Source organism: Eubalaena glacialis, chromosome 16, assembly GCF_028564815.1.
Source record: "Eubalaena glacialis isolate mEubGla1 chromosome 16, mEubGla1.1.hap2.+ XY, whole genome shotgun sequence".
Lineage (NCBI taxonomy): Eukaryota > Metazoa > Chordata > Mammalia > Artiodactyla > Balaenidae > Eubalaena > Eubalaena glacialis.
In genome coordinates this window covers 68,125,739-68,146,965 of record NC_083731.1, presented here as the reverse complement: position 1 = coordinate 68,146,965, position 21,227 = coordinate 68,125,739, and the positions used below count along the sequence as shown (strand labels likewise).

The 21,227-nt window shown below is 40.8% G+C and overlaps 1 protein-coding gene across 1 annotated transcript in view; it reads left to right on the top strand.

Annotated features, from left to right (window-relative positions):
- Positions 1 to 3,708: 3,708 nt before the first annotated feature.
- Positions 3,709 to 21,227, top strand: part of LOC133076371 (WAS/WASL-interacting protein family member 1-like) — a 71,709-nt gene continuing 54,190 nt past the window's right edge. The window contains exon 1 of the mRNA XM_061170916.1: positions 3,709 to 3,827. Coding sequence (XP_061026899.1) covers positions 3,709 to 3,827 — 119 coding nt within the window. The remainder of the gene's footprint in view (positions 3,828 to 21,227) is intronic.

Here is a 21,227-nt window from a genome sequence, read left to right as displayed (position 1 = left end):
TTAAACCCTACATATTTGATAAATTTGTTTTGAACTGGCCATGGATTCTTGGCTTTATCCTTAATTTCAAATTCTGTTTATAAACACCAAGGTTCTTAGTGACTCTTTTTTTTTTTTAATAACATACTTCATTGTTTAAACACTATGAAGGGCTTTTTTTTCTTTAAGATTTTTTTTTGATGTGGACCATTTTTAAAGTCTTTATTGAATTTGTTACAATATTGCTTCTGTTTCATGTTTTGGTTTTTTTGGCCGTGAGGCATGTGGGATCTTAGCTCCCCGACCAGGGATTGAACCTGCACCCCCTGCATTGGAAGGTGAAGTCTCAACCACTGGACCACCAGGGAAGTCCCTCTTAGTGACTATTTCTAAGGAAGGATCAATTTGGCTGCTATGCATTTGTCTGTTAGGAGAGTCTTCTGTTTTCCAGTTTTACTAGGAATTCTGCATTTCCTGTCTTTTTTGCAGAACTGAGATGTTGGATGGCTGCTCTTAATGACGTTAGGCTGACCTATCAATGGATTTCTTAGTTTACTTGTACTTCAGGCAGTGCTGTACAGGATGCTGGTGTTCTAGATCATATTTCTTGTCCTGGTCCCCATCACCTCCAGATGTCAGCCTCAAACAAGATAGGAACTATTTAACCATATTTCCAGCTTTTTTTTCATCGCGTCTAGGACCTCTGTTACTGAAGAACTACTGGACTCTAATTGCACAAAACTGTAATTGCAATAGAAGGAGAAAGTCTATTAATATATATTTAAATATATAACAGCTTTTTGAGATTTATTTGAATGAGTTATTCTTTTAGAGGTGTTTTAAAGAAGATAAGGGGAGGGCTTCCCTGGTGGCGCAGTGGTTAAGAATCTGCCTGCCAATGCAGGGGACACGGGTTCGAGCCCTGGTCTGGGAAGATATCACATGCCGCGGAGCAGCTGAGCCCGTGAGCCACAACTACTGAGCCTGCGCGTCTGGAGCCTGTGCTCCGCAACAAGAGAGGCTGCGATAGTGAGAGGCCCGTGCACCGCGATGAAGATTGGCCCCCACTTGCCACAACTAGAGAAAGCCCTCGCACAGAAATGAAGACCCAACACCGCCATAAATAAATAAATAAAATTAAATTAAATTAAAAATTAAAAAAAAAAAGATGAGAAAAGACTTATAAAAAAAAAAGATAAGGGGAAAGAATTCAGAGATAGGACCCTTCATGTAAAGAGTTCAGATCTTGGAGCATCTGGATGAAAGAGTTTCAAGCAGGGAGTCTTACCTGGGCCACTTTAAATCTTACAGTGTGGATGGAGCTGAGTCTGCCTACTCTACCAGTTTTTACAAGACATGGTCCCACCCACATAGGATGAGCAAAAAGATGCTGCATGAGGGACCCTACCAAGGAATAGCTTGAAATACCACGTGTCTGGGGGTGGGGAGATGCACAGAAGGAGGAAATGAGAACTCTGAAGAAAAACTGAATCTGCCCCTCCATTTTCCTTGGAGGGAGCCCTGATAGTTTCTTTTACTAAGTACTTTCAGAGGGTAAAGACTATAATTTCTGTGGAAAGAAAGAAAAATTATGAATTAAAAACCAGATTTTCTGTATGTCAACGAGATTTCAATTTAAAAAGAAGAAAATTGTGTAAAAAAATCAGATTTTCTCTCAACTCTCTGACATAGTAATTTTTTAAAAAGAGCAGATTTCGGGGGACTCAACCTTTCTGCCTTACTTGGGACAACAGAAAATGTCCCCTTTTAGTAAATGCTTATGATGGTGATAGCGGTGAAAATATGAGTGCTTCTTTCTAAACAGAAAGCATTTCACTAGCAAACCAATCGAAAAGAATATAAACCAGATATTTAAAGATTGAAAGAAACATAGAAAGGGTAGTAGTGTCGGGATATTTGGAAATGACAAAAATGAGATGACTGCTTAAATACGTACAATGGCAAAAATATACCCTTGCTCTCTGGAGCGGCAAACAAAGATGTGTCAGCTTATGGAACAAGGAAATGATGGGTCTCTAAACACTACTTTGATGGGCCACAGCTGGTGACTCTGTTCTGTGGATGGCATTTCAGAGTGTTTTTATGAGTGTGTGTGTGCATAAGTATCAGGAGTTGAATGTAACCACCTGCTAGGGCTTGGGGGGATTTATCTCCCCCAGTATCCAATCGTGGCCCTCAGAACCTCTAGGAGTCGTGAAATCGTACTCATTTGCATTGGAAAGGACTTGAAAAGTTCTCTAGTGAAGTATTTCCTGACTTTTTTTGAGAATCAGAACCCCTTTTAACCTTAAAAATAAAAGGCTTCAAGGATCTCCACGTGCTAGTAGCTGTACTTCTAATATCTGTTCTTTGAGAAAATGCAAAACGGCAAAAGACTTTTATAAATTTAGTGACATTCATAATTAATTTGTACTCTATTAATCATAATAGCATCTGCAAAATTTGAAAAAGAATAGTATATGTACTCACCAGACATATTTTTCATTCCGTCTAAAGCAACACTTGTGTCTGTGGATTCAGACTCTTAAAATAACTCCACTGCTCACCACCCCATCCCTGGAGGTCTTTCATTCACAAACTGGGAAATCCAGCTCCAAGAAAATTACCCTGTTGATACTCTACAACAGTCTTGCCAAGTTATTTTCCAGCCTGTACTTGAAACCCTTCACTGACGGGGAACTCACTACCTGAAAAGGTGTCTCATCCTGTCTTTGAATCAAGACTATTAGATGATTAGACTTCATTATCTTGAACTCAAGTTCTTATTTCTTACATTATTTGCTTCTAACTGTTTCCTTAGGTCGTGCAGACAAATCTAGCCCCTCTTCCACACACAGCCCTTCAAACATTATAGACGGTGCTGTTACCTTCCCTGAGCTGTCTCTTCTCCAAGCTAAACGTATCTGGTTCCATGGAGTATTTCTTAGCGTTTTCTTGAAATGTTCTTAGTGTTAACATTTGAAATTGATATTGTGATGATATTACCTCTGAATCAAGTCCTTGTCCCTTTTCCACCATCTTTAATTTCACCCTGTTGCAACGGCCCATTTGTTCTCCGGGCTATTGGGTAACACGCTAGAAAGGGAACAATTCAAGTGCTGAAGGTAGCAAATAGATGTGATTTTGTTTTTCTGTGAACAAGAATTAAAAGGAAGAAGATAAGGGGTTTCGTTTGTTTGTTTTTGTTTTGTTCACGTTACCATTTCCTTTTCCAATTTCATTTATTTAGTGTTGCATTGTGCAGAAGCGTGTGTGGCGGTACCGTGGGGGGATGGGGCCAGAAGATCCATGTTTAAGTTCAGCTGCCGCCTCGATGACCTCGGATGGCACTGGGAAAAGCCCTTAACTTCCCTGGAATCTGTTTCATCTTCTGTAAAATTGATGGAGTAATTCGGATGCTGTTAATCTGCCTAATGCTTCAGTGTTATAACCTATCTCCCCACGTGGGGCAATCACGTGGCCTCTCTGAGCCTCAGTTTCCTCATTATTGAGCTGTACTTTGCAAAGGCGTTCTAAAGATTAAATAAGATAATGATGTGAAGCCACATAAAAAGCACATAAGCAAAGGTAGCTCTTGCTAGCGCTAACTTCTCTGGACTGTAGAAAACGAACTGCAACACCCGCCCCAGCCTGCCCTCCCAACCCACTGATGGAGAGATTGACTCTCCATCAATCAATCTCCCGGATCTGACGCTGTGCTCATGCGATATGGCTGCCACGTGCCACTGGGCCGAAGGTGCCAGCTGCCTCTCCACCCTGCACCCCCCCCTTTCCCACACCACCCGGAATCCCCAGCAGCCTGTATTTCCAGTTTCTCTTTTGTCCGAGTAAGTGGACCAGCCCACCCTCAACCCTGGTTATAAGCTGGGACTTAACGCAGTCATTTCTCAGGACCTAAGCTCCTCTCTTAAAGGTCGAAGTCCCGTCTAACAGGAGCTGAGTCTCTTTCCCATCTCTCCGCAGCATGTCATTCTGCACTTTGGCTCTTGAAATGTTTCCCACTGTGACTGATTTGCCTCACACTCGTTTCTCTCTCTGCCCTTTCTCATGCCCACTACCCTGGTAGCCTCTTGATTTTTTATACTACTTTCTCCCTTGAGCAACCTCATGCACTTTAACAACGGTAGCCATGATCTAGAAGCTGATAACTCCCGAACCACTGTAACAAGTCCTCCCTAACTCCAGACCCAGAGGGCCTTCAAACTGCACACGTCCCACCACATCTTGTTCCCTTCCTTCCTCCTGTGTTCCTCAGCTCTGTGGATGGAACCATCACCCACCCACGGACCCGCAAAGCAGAAAATTCAGTGACCACCGACCCTGCTTTCCCCTACTGCCCCAACTCTCATTCCATCTGTCTCTACATTTTATCAATTTTAATTCTTTCCCATCTTTTCGCTATGCTTAGTTCAAACTCTCACAATGTTTCATCCAATTTCTGTAACCTCCAAACTGGTCTCTCTTGCAGCCACCCTCCCTCCTGGGCTAGAGATATCTTTCTTTTTTTTTTTTAATTTATTTTTTATTGAAGTATAGTTGAATTACAATGTTGTGTTAATTACTGCTGTACAGCAAAGTGACCCGGTTATAAATATATGTACGTTCTTTTTCATATTCTTTTCCATTATGGTTTATCACAGGATATTGAATATTGTTCCCTGTGCTATACAGTAGGACCTTGTTGTTTATCAGAGATATCTTTTTGAAACAGAATTCACAATGCCACCTTGCTTAAGTCTTTGACAAATGTCCTTTGCCAAAAATCATCAGTGAAGCATTCCACATCCTTCACAATTTGTCCTTTGATGCTCACCCCTTGCCGAATGTCCCTGGGACCCAGGCTGAGTGCCATGTGGTTTCTGTTTAGTTTGCAGTTCAGTTCGTCAACCGATCACTTTCAGTCACACGACCTCTCTTCTGCCGAACAGCCCAGCTCTGCTTGAATTGTTCAGCGTATGTAGGTGATTCAATCTCAGAAAATTTCTTTTGGTGGATATTTTTAGTCATCAAATGACAGAAATACTCTACACATTAATCATAGAGTTTATAAAATTTTAGAGCAAACCTATAACTATCTGATAGCATCTCAGAAATGTTTGAAAGAACAATGGCATAATGATGTTAGAGCGATTCTCAAAACTTTTTCCAGTTAACATTGAACTCTTATTTGTCTAAGCTAAGAGAAGGCTATAGTACAAATAACTTACAGCATTAAGTATAGAAATACACTATTTTGTTGTATAATACATTATTTTTTTTTTCCATCTTCCAGAGTAGCTTTGGCTAGGTTGATAAAAAATTAATTCCTAATCCCAGGTATCAAGCAGCTAATGCTAAATTAGGGAGTGACTCAAAAGTATGGGAATTTCGGGCATCAGGTTCACCAGGAGACGACATTTGTTGCAGATAATATAAGTTTACAACGATAATTTGGACTGAGAATGTGTTTTTTCTGTCCTCACTCGACTGTTGATTTGCTTATGTTTTATACAGTCACGCCTTATGTCTTAGCTAAAGCTTGTCATTAAGGCTATACCAGCAACCTGCTTCCTGATATATGCTCTATACAGCTAGGGATGTAGAAAGTTGGTGATTTTTGGTTTCTTTGTCATTATGTATGGGTCAGATGTAAAGCACATTCATACACCAGAGTCTACAAAATATAGTCATTGTTGAAATGAGAGGTCATTCTATTTTTACTCACTTTCACTTTAATTGCAAATTGTTAGTGCAGGAATTTCCACAAAAGGGTTATGCAAGCATGCCCAAATTGCTTGAAATATTTTCCACTTCTCTGACTTCCCATGGGAAAAGCCACTAGGTTGCATTTGTGGCATCTCAGTTGGTTCAAGCAGCCTAATTGGGATTTAGAAGCTTTAAACTCTACAGGTTTACAAAGGGACATCCAGGATTGGAACTCCTGTCTTCATTCCCTCCCTGGAATCTGGAAATGTGTAAATTACCCATGTAACATACAATCTGAATGATGGTGGCTGACATCCAACTTTTGTTTGTTTGTTCACCATCCTATTTTTACGTTTATTCCTTAAAATGATTTTTCAAAAAGGTTTGAACTGTTTGCCTGGAATTTCATCAGGAAGCAAAGTACACTGTTGTGTTCTTTAAAAAAAAAGGGGGGGATTCATCTCTCATATGGGAGAAATATACTCTTGGGCACAGGTAACTTTCTTGTCTCTTGGGCAGAAGCACATAATCATTCTGTCCCATCTGTTAGAGCCACTTAATTGCAAACACAGGCCCTTTCGCAACATAGTGAACCAATGCAAAACAATGAATTAAAGCTCAGAAGAAAATAGTTGTTTAAAGGTATATACTCCACTCAAGACGTAAAACTCTTATTGCGATGTAGCTTTGATTCTCTCTTGTGCTTTCTTATATATCCCCATCCATGTACCCATGAAAATTTCATTTGTCCTACTTTTCAATATCTGCTATCTAATATTCAGTATAATTTAAAATAGTCAGGGAAAAGAGCCAAAGTAAGCAATTCATTGTTTGCCTCTCAAACTTTAGTGTGCTGATAAATCGCCAGGGAGATCTTGTTAGAATACAAGTTCTGATTCAGTGGGTCTGAGGAGGCACCTGGGAAGCTGCATTTCTAAGAAGCTCCCAGATGTTCTGATGCTGATGGTCCCAGACCACAGTTTGCATAAGAAGGATCTAGGCTATCAGATACTTACTCTTCCTGATGTGAATTTAGACTTCATCTCTTCAGGACTGCTATGCAAAGTCATCTCCATTTTACTTGCTTGATACAGTGGGCACATCTCAGATTTATCTTGTCTGCTTCACCTCTGCTCAAACCCGTATTTCTCTTTGGCCTTGTTGCTATTTCCTCAGGAATCCTTAAAGAAGCACATCAGTGTCTAGGACTCTGATAGATCACATAATGGATATGTTCAAGATGTGGTTCCCTCTGGACAGTTTTAGAAACAAAATGACACACTTTTTTTCTTTCCATTTATAACTGAACTGTCATGCAGCAGTGCACTGTTTGGAAAAATGCACAGGGCAGGTAGGAATCTGTCAAAAACTCCCTGTGGGTCTTAAGATCATGTGCCTCAGTTTTCTTCTCAGTGAAAAATGACAAGGCTGAATTTGATGATCTCAAAAGCTCCTTCCTGCTGTAATGCTTTATGATTCTGAGAGTTGGTCAGTGAATCATCTGGAGGAATTCTTACTGGTTTAAATCAATGGATGCTCCTTTAAGAAGGTGATTCTATTAGTGTGGAACCCTGTTGAGTTCACCAGATTCCACTCCTGCCTCTGTGCGCGCAAAAACATATTACTCAACCCATAAAAATAGTGTGATGACAGTGCATCTTCATTAATTTACACCCACCTGTCTTTATGGCTGGACTCTGAGTGTCTGGGTCTGAGCATTTTGGGGGGAAGGGAGGCAGCCATGAGGACTGTACCAAGTTGCCAAGACTGTAGGGGTTGGTTAGACTAGGCAAGACTTTACCCAAAATACATGAAATCAGCATAACGCCAAACAAGAAGTAGGAAGTGAACTTAAGAAGTGAAGCTAGAGATGAAGGTTGGAGTACCGCCAAGGCAGTGAGGTGGAACCATAGTCAAGAAAATGAGATGTGATCAGAAATTGGGAGGTTTGGGAACAGGCTAGGAAGAAGAATTTGAAAGGATGCGGGGTGAATTGTTCTGGCTGGAGGCTGTGATCACTCCCGGGGGTGGGACTAATTTTTGAGTTGCTAGATGAAAGAAGTTACTCAGGGCTGGTCAGAGAGCTTTATGAGGGCAGAAACTCTACATTACTCATTTTTTTGCCTGGTATCTCTAACAAGTGCCTGATACAACAAAAGAGATGAATTAAAGTAAGAATGAACGAATGAATAAATGCATGAAAGAACAAATCTAGTTTTAGATCACATAATTTATCCATTCTCTCCATTTTCTTTGCCACCATATAAGTTCATAGCCTCACTATTTCTCAAGTAAACCAAAAGGACTCCCCAATTCTCCAATCTCTCCCAATTTCAATTCATATTATAGAATGCAGCAGGATTAGCCCTCTTGTTTGTGCCTTAGTTATTTGCATATTCTGTTCCATCAAAGAAAGTAAGTCCCTTGAGATGGTCAGAGATAGTGTTCTACCGAGTGTTCTATGTCTATATTCATATGCCCAGTCATTATAAGGATTCAATATCCTGAACATTTAAAGCAATATCTTTTTCTCTACATTATTCTTTAATAATCAGATACCCAAGAGTTACACGTGACTAAAATGTTCTTATAAAATCTACCCCATTCAATCTTTCGCATTAATTATTATTTTAGAGTTATAACTTTAGGCTTAAATTCATATTTTTTTAAGTTAAGAAACCTTTTAATGAAGCAGTGAGTCTTCATTTTTTTAAAGTAGCAGACTCTGTGAGAGCTACGGAACATTATCCCCAGAAATGCACTTCTGCACGTATGCACAATCTCGCATATGATTTCAAGGGATTCGGGAATTCCCTGAAGGCCCATGAAGACCCCTAACGTTGATGGAAGTCAAGCCTGGAATTTCTACTGGAGACAAATAAAGGTTTTCTGCAGCTAAGAGACCCTGCCCTAATTCTTCCCTCGCACTCCTGCCCTAAGCCCTGCCACCTAGCATTTAAGAATGCAGAGGACAAGTCCATCAATACCCATTTTGAGATTGAAAACAGAAAACACGTGGGAGGCAGGGCACAGTATATTTTGTGCTCTTGTCAACAGTGGTCTTTACCCTGGGATTATGGAAAACAAGCATGGGTTGGCTGGATGACCACTCTTGAAGCCTGGAAAAGTAGGCAGGTGCTTTTGAAATCGCCAGCTGATGAAAGAGAGGACACAGGATTGCCTCCACCCAACCCTGTTGGCCCCTGGGAGCTCCTAACTGACCTTGGAGCATCTGTTGGTAGCAAGGGCTGATTCTGAGCCCGAGGAGCCCTTTTTTCTTTCTTTCTTTCTTTGAAGATTACTTTCCCCCTCTTTTCAGCTTCAAACTCGTGTGTGCATCTGACACATGGGAAAGGTTGCTAGGAGAAGGGGGATTAGGTCCTCAAATATAAGAAAGGAAACTAACCTGTCAAATGATGATTCTAGTTTAATTTCCTGGCAGCTTTATCCCAGAAATAAGGGCTTCCAAGTTTCTGTTTCGAGAGATTTCAATATCCTTTGCAATTTTGAAATAAGAGGTTTCTCTGATACAAGTTGTCATGGCATGATGGAAGAGAACAGAAAAATCTGTTGAGATCTCAGAACTCACTCCCCTTTTCACGCTTTTTCTTTTCACTCTTTTCGTGGGTAATCTGCCATTTTAATGTGACAGTTTCACCGAGATCCATCCAGTGTTTGAAACAGGTTCCTCAACCTCTTTATAGGGTGGATGTAACCTTTCCTGGGCCCCACTTGTTTGGCTCATGATTGATTTCTCAACATGTTGAGAGATGTCTAGTTGGATAAGCACATGTGGATGCATAAAAAGCATGATCATTGATGACCGATTATATACGAAAATCGTGGTTTAACAGACATCACCAATTTTGATTTACGTCACCAGAATAAGTATAATCATGGGGCAGGAATAGCATGTATTTCCTCTGATAAACCTGGGAAGAAACCAAGCATTCTGATGCAGAATTCACACTCAGTCATTTCAAAATGAGAGGGAAACAAGTTGCAACCAGAATCGCAGGTATCAAGAGATGTACGTGGGCTTCCCAGGTGGCACAGTGGTTGAGAGTCTGCCTGCCAATGCTCAGGACGCGGGTTCGAGCCCTGGTCCGGGAAGATCACACATGCCGCGGAGCAACTGGGCCCGTGAGCCACAACTACTGAGCCTGCCCGTCTGGAGCCTGTGCTCCGCAGCGGGAGAGGCCGTGAGAGTGAGAGGCCCGCGCACAGCGGTGAAGAGTCGCCCCCGCTCGCCGCAGCTGGAGGGGGCCCTCGCACAGAAACTAAGACCCAACACAGCCATAAATAAATAAATAAATAAATAAATAAATAAATAAAAGAGATGTACGTAAGGTGAGGATTCTGCATTTGGGAGGACTATGGATTTAAAATTAATCCAAGCATCATCTGATAACAGCATACAGAGGATATCTGTGCATATAAAGCAGGGTTGTTCCATTAGCCTCTTCCTATATATTATGCTCATTAGTGCTCTTAATTATAATCTCTTATACGAATAAATGATGTGATTTATACCATTCTTAAGCAAAGAAATTTAATTTTGTACCCAAAAAAGAGGTATGATTTGCTTTAAGGTATGGCTTAGTTATCTGTGGTTGGAGAAAACCTCAGAGGTCCCACTCCTCAAATTCAAAGGCACCATCTATAGAACAACAGTAAGCAGAAACAACAACAAAACAAAACAAAATGAAACAAAAAGCAAACAAACAAAAAAACCAGAACACACACACACACACACAAAATGCCACTAAATTAATGCCACCACACTAATTGTTCTCTTAGGCAATGACAGGCTATACATAGGAGTTGAAGCAAATCTATTTGGAGTTTTGGGGGCAAGCTTGTTGCTACTTAACTGTGTGGGTTTAGACAGGCATTTTACATGTCTGGGTCCCAGTTCCCCATTTGTAGAAGGAGAGGATTATGACTGTAGGACCTAGTACTTATTGAACACTTTGTGTCAACCACTGTGCCTGGTATTTTAATGTATTATCTTTAATTCTTTAAGCAACTTTCCAAAGTAGATATTACTATCTCCACATTACAGAGGAGAAATTTGAGGCTCGGAAAAGTAAATTAACTTGCCAGAAGTGACATAAGGAACTAGTGATGGATCTGTAATTGGAACCCTATTGCATGGGGCTCCAAGATAAAGTTCTTTTCCCTACGGCGCTTGTACTCATTTGTTTAGGGCTGCCATAGAAAGTGACACAGACTGACTGGCTTAAGCAATAGAAATTGATTGTCTCACAGTTCTGGAAGCAGAAGTCTGGGATCCACCAAGGTGCTGGCAGGGTTGGTTTCTTCTGAAGCTGTGAGGGAAATGGCTCCATGCCTCTCTCCTAGCTTCTGGTGGTTTCTGTCAATCTTTGGCATTCCTTGGCTTATGGCAGGATAACTCCAGTCTTCACATGGTGTACTTCCTGCGTGCATGTCTGTGTCTAAATTCTCCCCTTTTTATAAGGATACTAGTCATATTGGATTAGGGGTCCACTCTAACTCCAGTATTGTTCCCGAAAGTGGGGTCCGGCTGTTCTCCTCTCTGAAGACAATAAAGAGACAAGGTTGGTGGAAAGGAAAGTTTGCTTTATTTCAGATTCTTGTCCAAAGGCCGGACTTCCCCCACTGACAACCAGTGAGCAAGAGCTTTTATAGGCAGAGGGAGGGGGCTCCATGCAGAAACAGCACAGTCAGCTCTGACTCTCATCTTGAAATTGGTCATTCGGTGGCCTGATCAGCGTCATCTTGATTGTTTTAAGCACAGTTAGTCTTTAGTTCCAGGGTCGGTTTGTTCCCATTTCTCTGAAGCCAGTTCTCAGAATTGTGGCAGCTTATGTCATGGCTGCAGTCTGGTCATCATGTAGTTAACTTCTTCCACCTGATGGGGGTTTCAGTATCTATAAGACGGCTCACAGGGTAGGGCTCAGAATATGATCTACAGCACTTGGAGAGGAACTAAAGGTCTTTGACTTTGCTTAATGACTAAACTATTATTATTTAGTCTTGTTGGACTGTTTTCCTTTGTTTCTGCAGTTTCTCACTTCTCCGATTAAACTTATTCTTTGGCTAAAGTTTTTCCACAGACAAAAGGCAGGCTGAGGACATTGGGGGGCAAGGACCATAGGGTCCTGCTCCGTTTCAGTATAACCTCATCTTCATTAATTTCATCTGCAGCAACCTTATTTCCAAATAAGTTCATATTTAGAGGTACTGGGGATTGAGACTTCACCATATGAACTTGGTGGCGGGGATACAATTCAACCCATAACAGTGGGGTTGTTAAACTTGTTAAAGCTCCAAGAAAGAAGTACACAAAAGGATAATTAATATTCGGACATGAGCAATAGTTCCAGGTGACGCTAGATGTCAGAGCGCATGAGTGTTTTCTTTGGTGGGTAAGTAGTGCTAGCCCTTCAGAAGCTTAAGGAAATCCCCTTTGGCTGGGATGACCAGGGAATGCTTTATACTGTGATGGGATTTTAACTGACTGTGGAAATGTGGCGTATCCCTTGGGTCGGTAGAGACAAGAAGGAGGAGGGGTCCTGGTCTGTATAGGGACATCTTCCCTGTCGTCAAGGAACTTAAAATCTAGCTCCAGGTGGGAGGGAGACGCAAGAGGGAAGATATATGCGAACATATGTATATGTATAACTGATTTACCTTGTTATAAAGCAGAAACTAACACACCATTGGAAAACAATTATACTCCAAAAAAGATGTTAAAAAAAAATCTAAGCAATCTAACAAGAATCAAAAAAAAAAAGTGAATAAAATCTTCTATAACTTAAAAAAAAAAAAAAATCTAGCTCCAGAAGCACAAATCAAACTTGAGAAAAGTTAACTATCAAGGCAAAAGTTTACAATATGACCTTAAAAAAATAATAAAAATAAAATATGACCTTCACCAACACATATGTGGGTAGCCGTGCAACACGGCACAAGGCAATGGCCACATGAGTGACAAAGTGAGCTCCAGCGCTTTGGGGAAGGTTTGTGGGTATATGGTGATGTGAGCTGGGTTTGTTGTTTTTTTTTAAAGGATGGGCTTTGGATAGAAGAAGAGCAGGGAGAGGGGTTCCCAGGGAGAGAAGGTGCTGTACACAAAGGTCGTAAAGCCCAAGACCTAACTGAAAACCATCAGACATGCCAGTTGGGTGGAAACATCAAGTTTTTGTAGGGGAATGCTCCAGGGTGAGAGTGGAAAAGCTGTCAGCCTGCCTTCATCTTTCCAGAATCCTCCACCGAAGCCACTGCCTAGGAAGGCATTTACCAAAGTATATGGTCGAAACCTGTGCTTTGTCAGACATTGGGAAGTATTCCTCAATTTAGAAAAAAAGTTATGGGTTTAATAAATTGGAAAATAATGAATAATTAACATTAAGATTGCAGTCAGGTCATCAGGTCCTGGTGGGAAACAGCACACTCAAATTTAAGGAAGGTTCAGTAAATGGCTGGGCAGGGTTTGAGGAAACCATAAAGGAGAGGTGAGTGCCCCAGGACTGGTACCAGCGGGGAGCCATTAACTATCCCTAGGCCTGAAGGGAGGGGGAGAGAAAGGTTACTGTACCTGGAGAGGGATGCTCAACAGGACCTGTGTCCTTGAATTACAGCAGCCCGTGGTGTCTGGGCAGAGACCGGGGAATAAATACTCCCACCTCACTCTCCTGCCTCCCCACCTCCTGTTCAAACCAGCCAAGGCCAAAGGCAAAGGAGTCCATTGATAGAGAAAGTCAAGATAGCCTCCCAAGGCACAGAGCAGGTGCATGGGGGGATGAGGGGGGACAAGTGGGAGGTTTCCCGCACAAACAGTTACTTTACAGGAGGAATTCATAGAGTATTTAATATATTAATGGGCTAATGACCCTACAAAGGAGGCTTTGGAAGGCAGTATTCCTAAACTAGCTTTATTACAAAATTCCATTTTTGAAGGATCTTTAGGACGAGTGATCAAAGGAAACCAAATTGGGAGGCTTTGATCTGTGGGATGGAATCCAAGCCTCTTATATCAGTCAACCTTCTTTCAAATGAAAGTGTCAGAAACCGGTCTCAAGCTAGTTTAAACAAAAGGAGAATTATTTTGGATTTCACATAATTGGTGAGTCAGAAAGGGACTGCTGATTCAGGCATGGGTGGACCCAAGAGCTCTAGGGTTGGTGAGAGCTCTGTCTGTCCCTAGAGCATTCCACTCTGTCTGTCTCTGCTAAGCTTTATTCTCACCATGAGGTGGGCAGTACCACTACTGACTGCCTGACACCACATCCTCCCAGCTCAGCAATCCAGTGAAGAAGAGACTTCTCTCTCCCCAAGTCCATATACAAATCCCATGATGATTCTGAGTGCTTCTGCCTGAGGTAAAGTGTCCATCCCTAAACAATATCTGTGATTATACATTGAGGTCCTTTGATTGACACTGCTCAGCCCTTTGGAGGTGGGGAGGGTACTGACCCCACTTTCACAGACTCAACAGAACCATATCACCCCAGAGTGTGGGGAAGAAACAAGAAAGAGGGTCATGAAAAAGCATGCAAACTTACTGCCAACTAAAACTATAGCTACCATGATCTATTATATTCCTTTACAGTGTATTCATGGCTTCCTCCAAATCTGGCCTCAAACAATGAGTTCCAATACCCACTGTTCTCCTATATAACCTCCCTGCTTCAGTCAGACTGATTTACTTCCTGTTTCTTGAACACACCATAAATTCCCATATTTGTTCCTCAGCCCTTCTGATTTGAATCCTGCTTCTTCCGAATCAAGTCTCAAGACTTCAATGAAGTCTGCTCACTGTGTCCCCGTTCCCTTATTCCAAACTGTAGATCTTGTTTTCCATCCTCTTAACTCCTGTTGCATTAGAATGTCTGTACCATCCATTTGGTCTTTATGACCCACTGCCCTTTCTTGTTTGTGTGTGTGTGTGTGTGTGTGTGTGTGTGTGTGTGTGTATCCTGTATTCCTATAGATATAACTAGGTTGTAAGCTCCTTGAGCTCCATGACATCATCACCATACCTTCATAAACTTTGTATCTACCTTGCCTGGCACACCATAGAGGTTAATCAAATGTATTTTGCTTGCTATTTCAGAAGTTCAAGGTTAGCCTCCCACCTCTTCTTGCTTGCTTGCATTTTCATCAATCCCTCACGTCCTCTATGCTAACTTGTAGACTGGCCTTGAAAAATGTTCTTACCTTAGTCAGGTCCCAGTTTCTTGTCAAGTGGGTTAGCAATGCTGATATCATGGAAAAGAATAGCCCATTAATTCATTTATTCATTCATTTACTCACTCATTTGGCACTTATTGATAACCTTCTATGAACAACACACTATGTTAGGCGTTGTGGAGCACACAAGGATAAATAAATAGATTGTGCCTTGAGGACATTCAAAAAATTGTGGGGAATATAAAATAAGAATAAAATTTCTAAAAGACACAGTAGAATATTGTGCATCAAAACATTTTACCAATCCCTATGGAAGGGAATTTGGCAACATCTAACAAAACTATGTATACATTTACCCCTTGACCCAGCAATGCCAATTCTAGGAATTCACCCTAAAAATCTATATGAAACAACATATGTACAAGATTTTTCACTGTGGAAATTTTGTAATAGAAAAATTAGGAAACAACCTAACGATCCATCCTTAGAAGACTGGTAGAATAGATTATGGAACATCTACATAAAAAGACTGAGGAAGATTGTTATAGGTTGAGTGAAATGATTTCCAATATTGTTAAGAGAAAAGAGAAGCAAGGTACAAAAGTGTATATAATGTGCTAACTTTTGTCTATAAAAGAAAGAAAAATTTTAAATATGTATCGTATTTGCTTTTTTTAACATGATGAAACACAGAAGGAATGAATTAAAAAATTAATGAAAATGGCTACTAATAGTGCCTCCCTCCTTCTCTCTCTCTCTCTCTCTCTTAACAGAGATTTCCTAGTTTGTCTTGTCCACTGAAAGGGCCTAAAAACAATGACATCCCGGTAGAAATGACCATATCTGGCACTCAGATTTTGTTTTCTATTTACCATTCTCCAATAAAAAGAACCAGGGTTTCTTGAGAAATGGCTCATTTTAGGTCTGGTACAATAAAGGTTTAAGGTAAACATGGAACATCTTGTAGTTCCATAAAGCAAAGAAATACTCAAACTCTAATGGGGTTAATGTCAAAGTACCATAGGAATGAACTTCAGGGTTTCCTGAGCACATTTTTAATTAAATGCAAAACACACAAATTAAGTATAAAAAAGAATATGGGAATATAACACTTTGAATTAAAAAAATTAATAAGCCTATGCAGACTTAAAAAAGAGAGATACAATAGAATACCACTGAACAATAATAAGGAACAAACTGTTGAAACACACAAACAACATGGCTGAATCTCAAAATCAAGCCAAGCGAAAAAATTCAGACAAAAAGGAGTACATACTGTAGGATTCCATTTATATGAAATCTAGAAAGTGAAAACTAATCTACAGTGACAGAAAGCAAATTGGTAGTTGCCTGTGGATGGGGTTAGAGGAAAGAGGATGAAAAAAAACTTTGGGGGGTGTTGGAAATTCTTGTTATCTTGATTATGGTAATGGTTTCACAAACATTTGTCAAAACTCATCAGTTTATACATTTTAAATGTATGCAATTTATTGTGTGTTAATTTTATGTCAATAAAATTAGAGAGAGAGAGAGAGAGTGTAAATGATGGGGACTCTTCTTCCGTTGCTAGGTTATAAATACAGAAGAAATGAAAGAAGTAGAAAATTGTCATTTTGCAATCCCCAATGTAATAATTGATTCAGACAAGAATCATCAATAGAGGCTATCAACACTGGGGGAAATGTTCAAGGTAACAGGATAGTCACATGGTCTCAAAACATCACCCCATAGATTACTTATCAGTCCTAAAGGGGAAAATATACCTCTATGTTGGAGAGATATGGTGATAACACCATCAAAGCAGAATACACATTCCTTTCAAGTGCACAGGGAACAGTCTCCAGGATAGATCACATGATAGGCCACAAAACAAGTCTCAACAAATTTAAGAGGATAGAAATGATCTCAAATAGTTAACTTGAAGGAGCTGTTTGTTGCAGCTGTATCTGAAGCCAAGATTACCTCCTTTATAGTAGACCTTGACATATGAATGAAATAAAAATTGCAATCATATTGCTACTCATGGGATCGGTACCATCGGTCAGGATCCACTGAGGACACCCTGGTCCCAACATTGTGTAAAATTCAATTGGAATATTTTGTTACTGGTGAGATTGGACTGTTCTTTTAAATAACATATTGTTGTTTTCAAATAGAGTCATTAATGTTTCCATTTTCCCCTCTACACATTGAGAAATAGCAGTTTCTGTTCTATCCATGGGCAAGTCATTACTTCCAATTTCAGCATTTTATCATGTTGAATATTTATTGAGTTCTACAGTAAATCATGGAGCTTGTAAATACTGTCACAGGAAAACAAATTTATAAACTACTATTATCACAAAGATTCCTGAAGCGTTATGCTGTGTGGAGAACCCATCTCATCAGTCACTCAGGAATGTTATATATAAGATTTACAGCCCTTGCAAATGAAGCTTTAGAGGTTTTCATATGTGATTGAAGTGTCCATCCATTATATCTGTTACTCAGTAAGTGCACAGATGGTGCTGTGTGCTGAGTGGCAAGGTGGGTGGGGACCCAAAGGAACTCTCCTGGTGCTTGTAGAGGTCAACGTGTGGGCTTGTGACAGAGTAGAAGAGGATGTAGCCAGATTCAAGGTCTGACCCTTCAATTTGCATGGGCCCCTGTTCTAGAGAGGAGTTTGGCAGTGCAGTATCTCCAAGGTTTTGGATTGGCCTATGTCCCTAGAAGAATGTTGGGTGCACTGTGACCATGGCCACTGCAATTGAGCCCACCCATTGGATGAAGTGCTCTAAGTTCTGTTGTAACAGAGGTGGGTCATCCACCCAGGGACCTTCTATATCTTTCCCACAGGGATTTGGACTTTCACCTCTGTGCATCTGTTTCCTCCCTGGGAAATGTAGGAGAGCACCTGCAGCCTTGTGGAGAAAATCGTAACTTCTCCTTTTTCTGCTTCACTTCTTAAGCCATCACCCTCTTTGACAAGATGTGCATTTCTCTTTCTTTCAGATTGCTATTGAAGTACAGTGCATAAATCTAATCTTTAAAGTTTATCTTATTTAAAGTCTCTGGGGAGTACTTAGGATTTGAAGAAAGCAAGTGGCAAATCCTGGGAAAATGTGAATAATTATAGCATTATTGATTTATTCTGTAAACTTGCATCTTATTTCACTTTACTTGAGGCTGGAGTGAACAGCTGTCTTTTTCATTTATTTTTCAAAAGCAGAGACTAGTTAATTCTTTTCCAGGGGTGGCAAGTTGTTGATCAGGAGATTACAGTCACCCTGACTAGTGAGCTGAGTTTTCTTCTTGTTGCTCTCTGTTGCCAGGGTATCTTCTTTGGGTTTGGGGCAACTTTCCCCAGCTTCCTTGTCTTTCTCCTCTTCCTACACTACACAGTGACTGAACAACCTCCAAGGGCTAATTTAGGAGGAGTCGAGAGCGTTTGAATGGGGCTTTGTATTTGTGATTCATTTCCGTTAGCCTCACACAGATGAAGGATGGCACTAAATAACACATCCAATTTTTGAGGCTTGATATTTGCTAACTGTATAGCCAGGCCCCTTTGACTCTCACTGAAGGGGAAACTTAAGCTATTAACTGAGATTAAGTGACTCATTTTAAGGTCAAACAGTAAATCAGGGATAGAATGGGAATTAGAACCACAGCTCCAAAGAGCTACAAAAACAAAGACTTGAAGAGGGGGAAAAAAGGATACAATTTTGGAAGATTACTTTCTCCTCTGGCTACAATGACAGACAACCCTGCCTCTGGATTATTCTCAGGGATTAATAATTCATTTTGAACCTCAATAATGAATTCAAGTGTTCACGCACACAGCATCTTTGTGTGACAGTTCTGTGCTCTGCTCTAGAAGAAAACGGAAACAGATTTAAATGGTTCACTGATCCCCACCCACTCTACTGTCTGCGGTGTGTTGATGTAGTTCAGTTTATTTTAGCAAGAATTTATTTAGCGCACACTGCGTGCCAAGCATGGTGTTAATCCTCTAAAATGAATATTGGAGAATTTAAGCAAGACCCGAACATTTCCCAAAGGAACTTGGAGTCCAGTGATCTATTCATTTATTACCTTAAATGATTATTTGTACCCTTGTCTTTCCAACCAGTATAATTACAAGAGGAACACAAATTAGACTTTGACTTAAAAGTTTCAAGAATACGCAGTGATCTTGAAGACACAATTGGTTTTTTTTCATTCAGCCAGATGAAGTGGTGAATGCCAGCACCGTGACATCGGCGGCTGCCCTTCAGTTGTAGACTTGGAAAGCATATCCTAAATCCTCCAGTGAAATGTTTTGACGGGCATTTTCATCCAGATGTTATTAACAACAAAACGAAAACAATCCACACATCAATTCTGACTCTCAGGGAGGTCCTTGATGGGAATGTTAGCAACTGCAACTTCAGGTGTTCTTGCCCAACCAAATCTCATTTCCCAATCAGTCGTAATCTTTTAAGTAGCTTTTCTGTTTGGGGGTAAATAAAGCATAGGCATGTATTTGTCCAGCTACTCTTTGCATTTTTCATTACTGCGACACTTTTGGAAGTTATGACTGATCCATGGCTTAACGACATAAGGATATTCTCAATAGCCAAAAGGCTGTTGGCAAAAACATCACACAAGCCTACAACCTATTGGAGATCGGAAAGAGCGTGGTCTGGGCAGTCCATTCATTCAACAAATATTTATTGAGTATTCTGCTAGACCTACATCTGAGACCAATGACTCCATCTCTCTGAGCCTCAGCTTTTCTCATCTGTGAAATGGGGACACCTACCTCGCAGGTGGTGGGGATTCAGGACAGCAGCTACGTGAAAATTCCCAGCCCAGGGCACACATAGGGGAGGTACTCAGTAAACATGGATTTCCTTCACTTCTAGGGGAGAAGAAAAAGATGTATTTTTTCACACTTCCTTCAAGTTATCTTCTTCAACTCTGCCCTCTTCATCTTTAACAGCTGCAACCTTGGAGACTTCCTTAGAAAATAGATAGAGGTCATTGCTTGGGAATGCCTTCACGTTCCTGTCTTCTGACCTCTCCTCAGTGTGTCCTCATCTTTACTTATTTGGTCTCAGAGCATCACCATCCTTTCTCTGGCCAGATTAACTCAGCCTTCTGTGCTCTGGAGCCCATTCCTTCCCAATTCCAAAAGACCTCCTGCCATCCAAAACTTCTTTCTCTTCTTGTCCTCGGGTACTTTACTTTCGGTGTATAAACAAGGCTTGACTCTCCTCTTGGGCTCTTGAGCTCCCCCGTCCATGGGTCTCTCTCTCCTTGACTTCAAAGCCAAGCTTTTGGGGACTTCCCTGGTGGCGCAGTGGTTAAGAATCCCCCTGCCAAAGCAACCGCATAGCACAGGGAGATCAGCTCTGTGCTTTGTGACCACCTAGAGGGGTGGGATAGGGAGGGTGGGAGGGAGGGAGATGCAAGAGGGAAGAGATATGGGAACATATGTATATGTATAACTGATTTACTTTGTTATAAAGCAGAAACTAACACACCATTGTAAAGCAATTATACTCCAATAAAGATGTTAAAAAAAATAAAAAATAAAAAAATAATAAAAAAAAAATTAAAAAAAGAATCCCCTTGCCAATGCAGGGGACATGGGTTCGATCCCTGGTCCCGGAAGATCCCACATTGCCATGGAGCAATGAAGCCCGTGTGCCACAACTACTGAAGCCTGCACACCTAGAGCCCGTGCTCCTCAACAAGAGAAGCCATCGCAATGAGAAGCCCGCGTGCTGCAACGAAGAGTAGCCCCCGCTCACTGCAACTAGAGAAAGCCCGTGTGCAGCAGTGAAGACCCAGTGCAGCCAAAAAATTTTTAATACAAATAAATATAAATAAAATAAACTGTTAAAAAAAAAAAAAGCCAAGCTTCTGGAAGGATGGGAGATGGATCACTCCCTCCACTTTCTCACCCACCATTCACTCCTCAAATCCCCATCCTCTGGCTTCTGTCTTCCTCACACCATGGGGACAGCTCTTGCCAAAGTCATCATTCATTTCCAAGCCTACTGAATATTTTTTCACCTTATTCTTCACGGCTCTTTATGACTTTTGAAACTGTTTTCCTTCTGGAAACTGCTGCTCCCTTGGCTTTGTGGTATGTGATTCTGGTCCTCTTCTTCCTTCCCTGGCCACTCCTGGCTACTCTAGGGGATCCCCATCCATTATGCCTGATGATAATAACCAACTTTTTTTTTTTTTTTTACTTTTATTGGAGTATAGTTGATTTACAATGTTGTATTAGTTTCAGGTGTACAGCATAGTGATTCAGTTATACATATACATATGTTCATTCTTATTCACATTCTTTTCCAATATAAGGATAATAACCAACGTTTATAGAG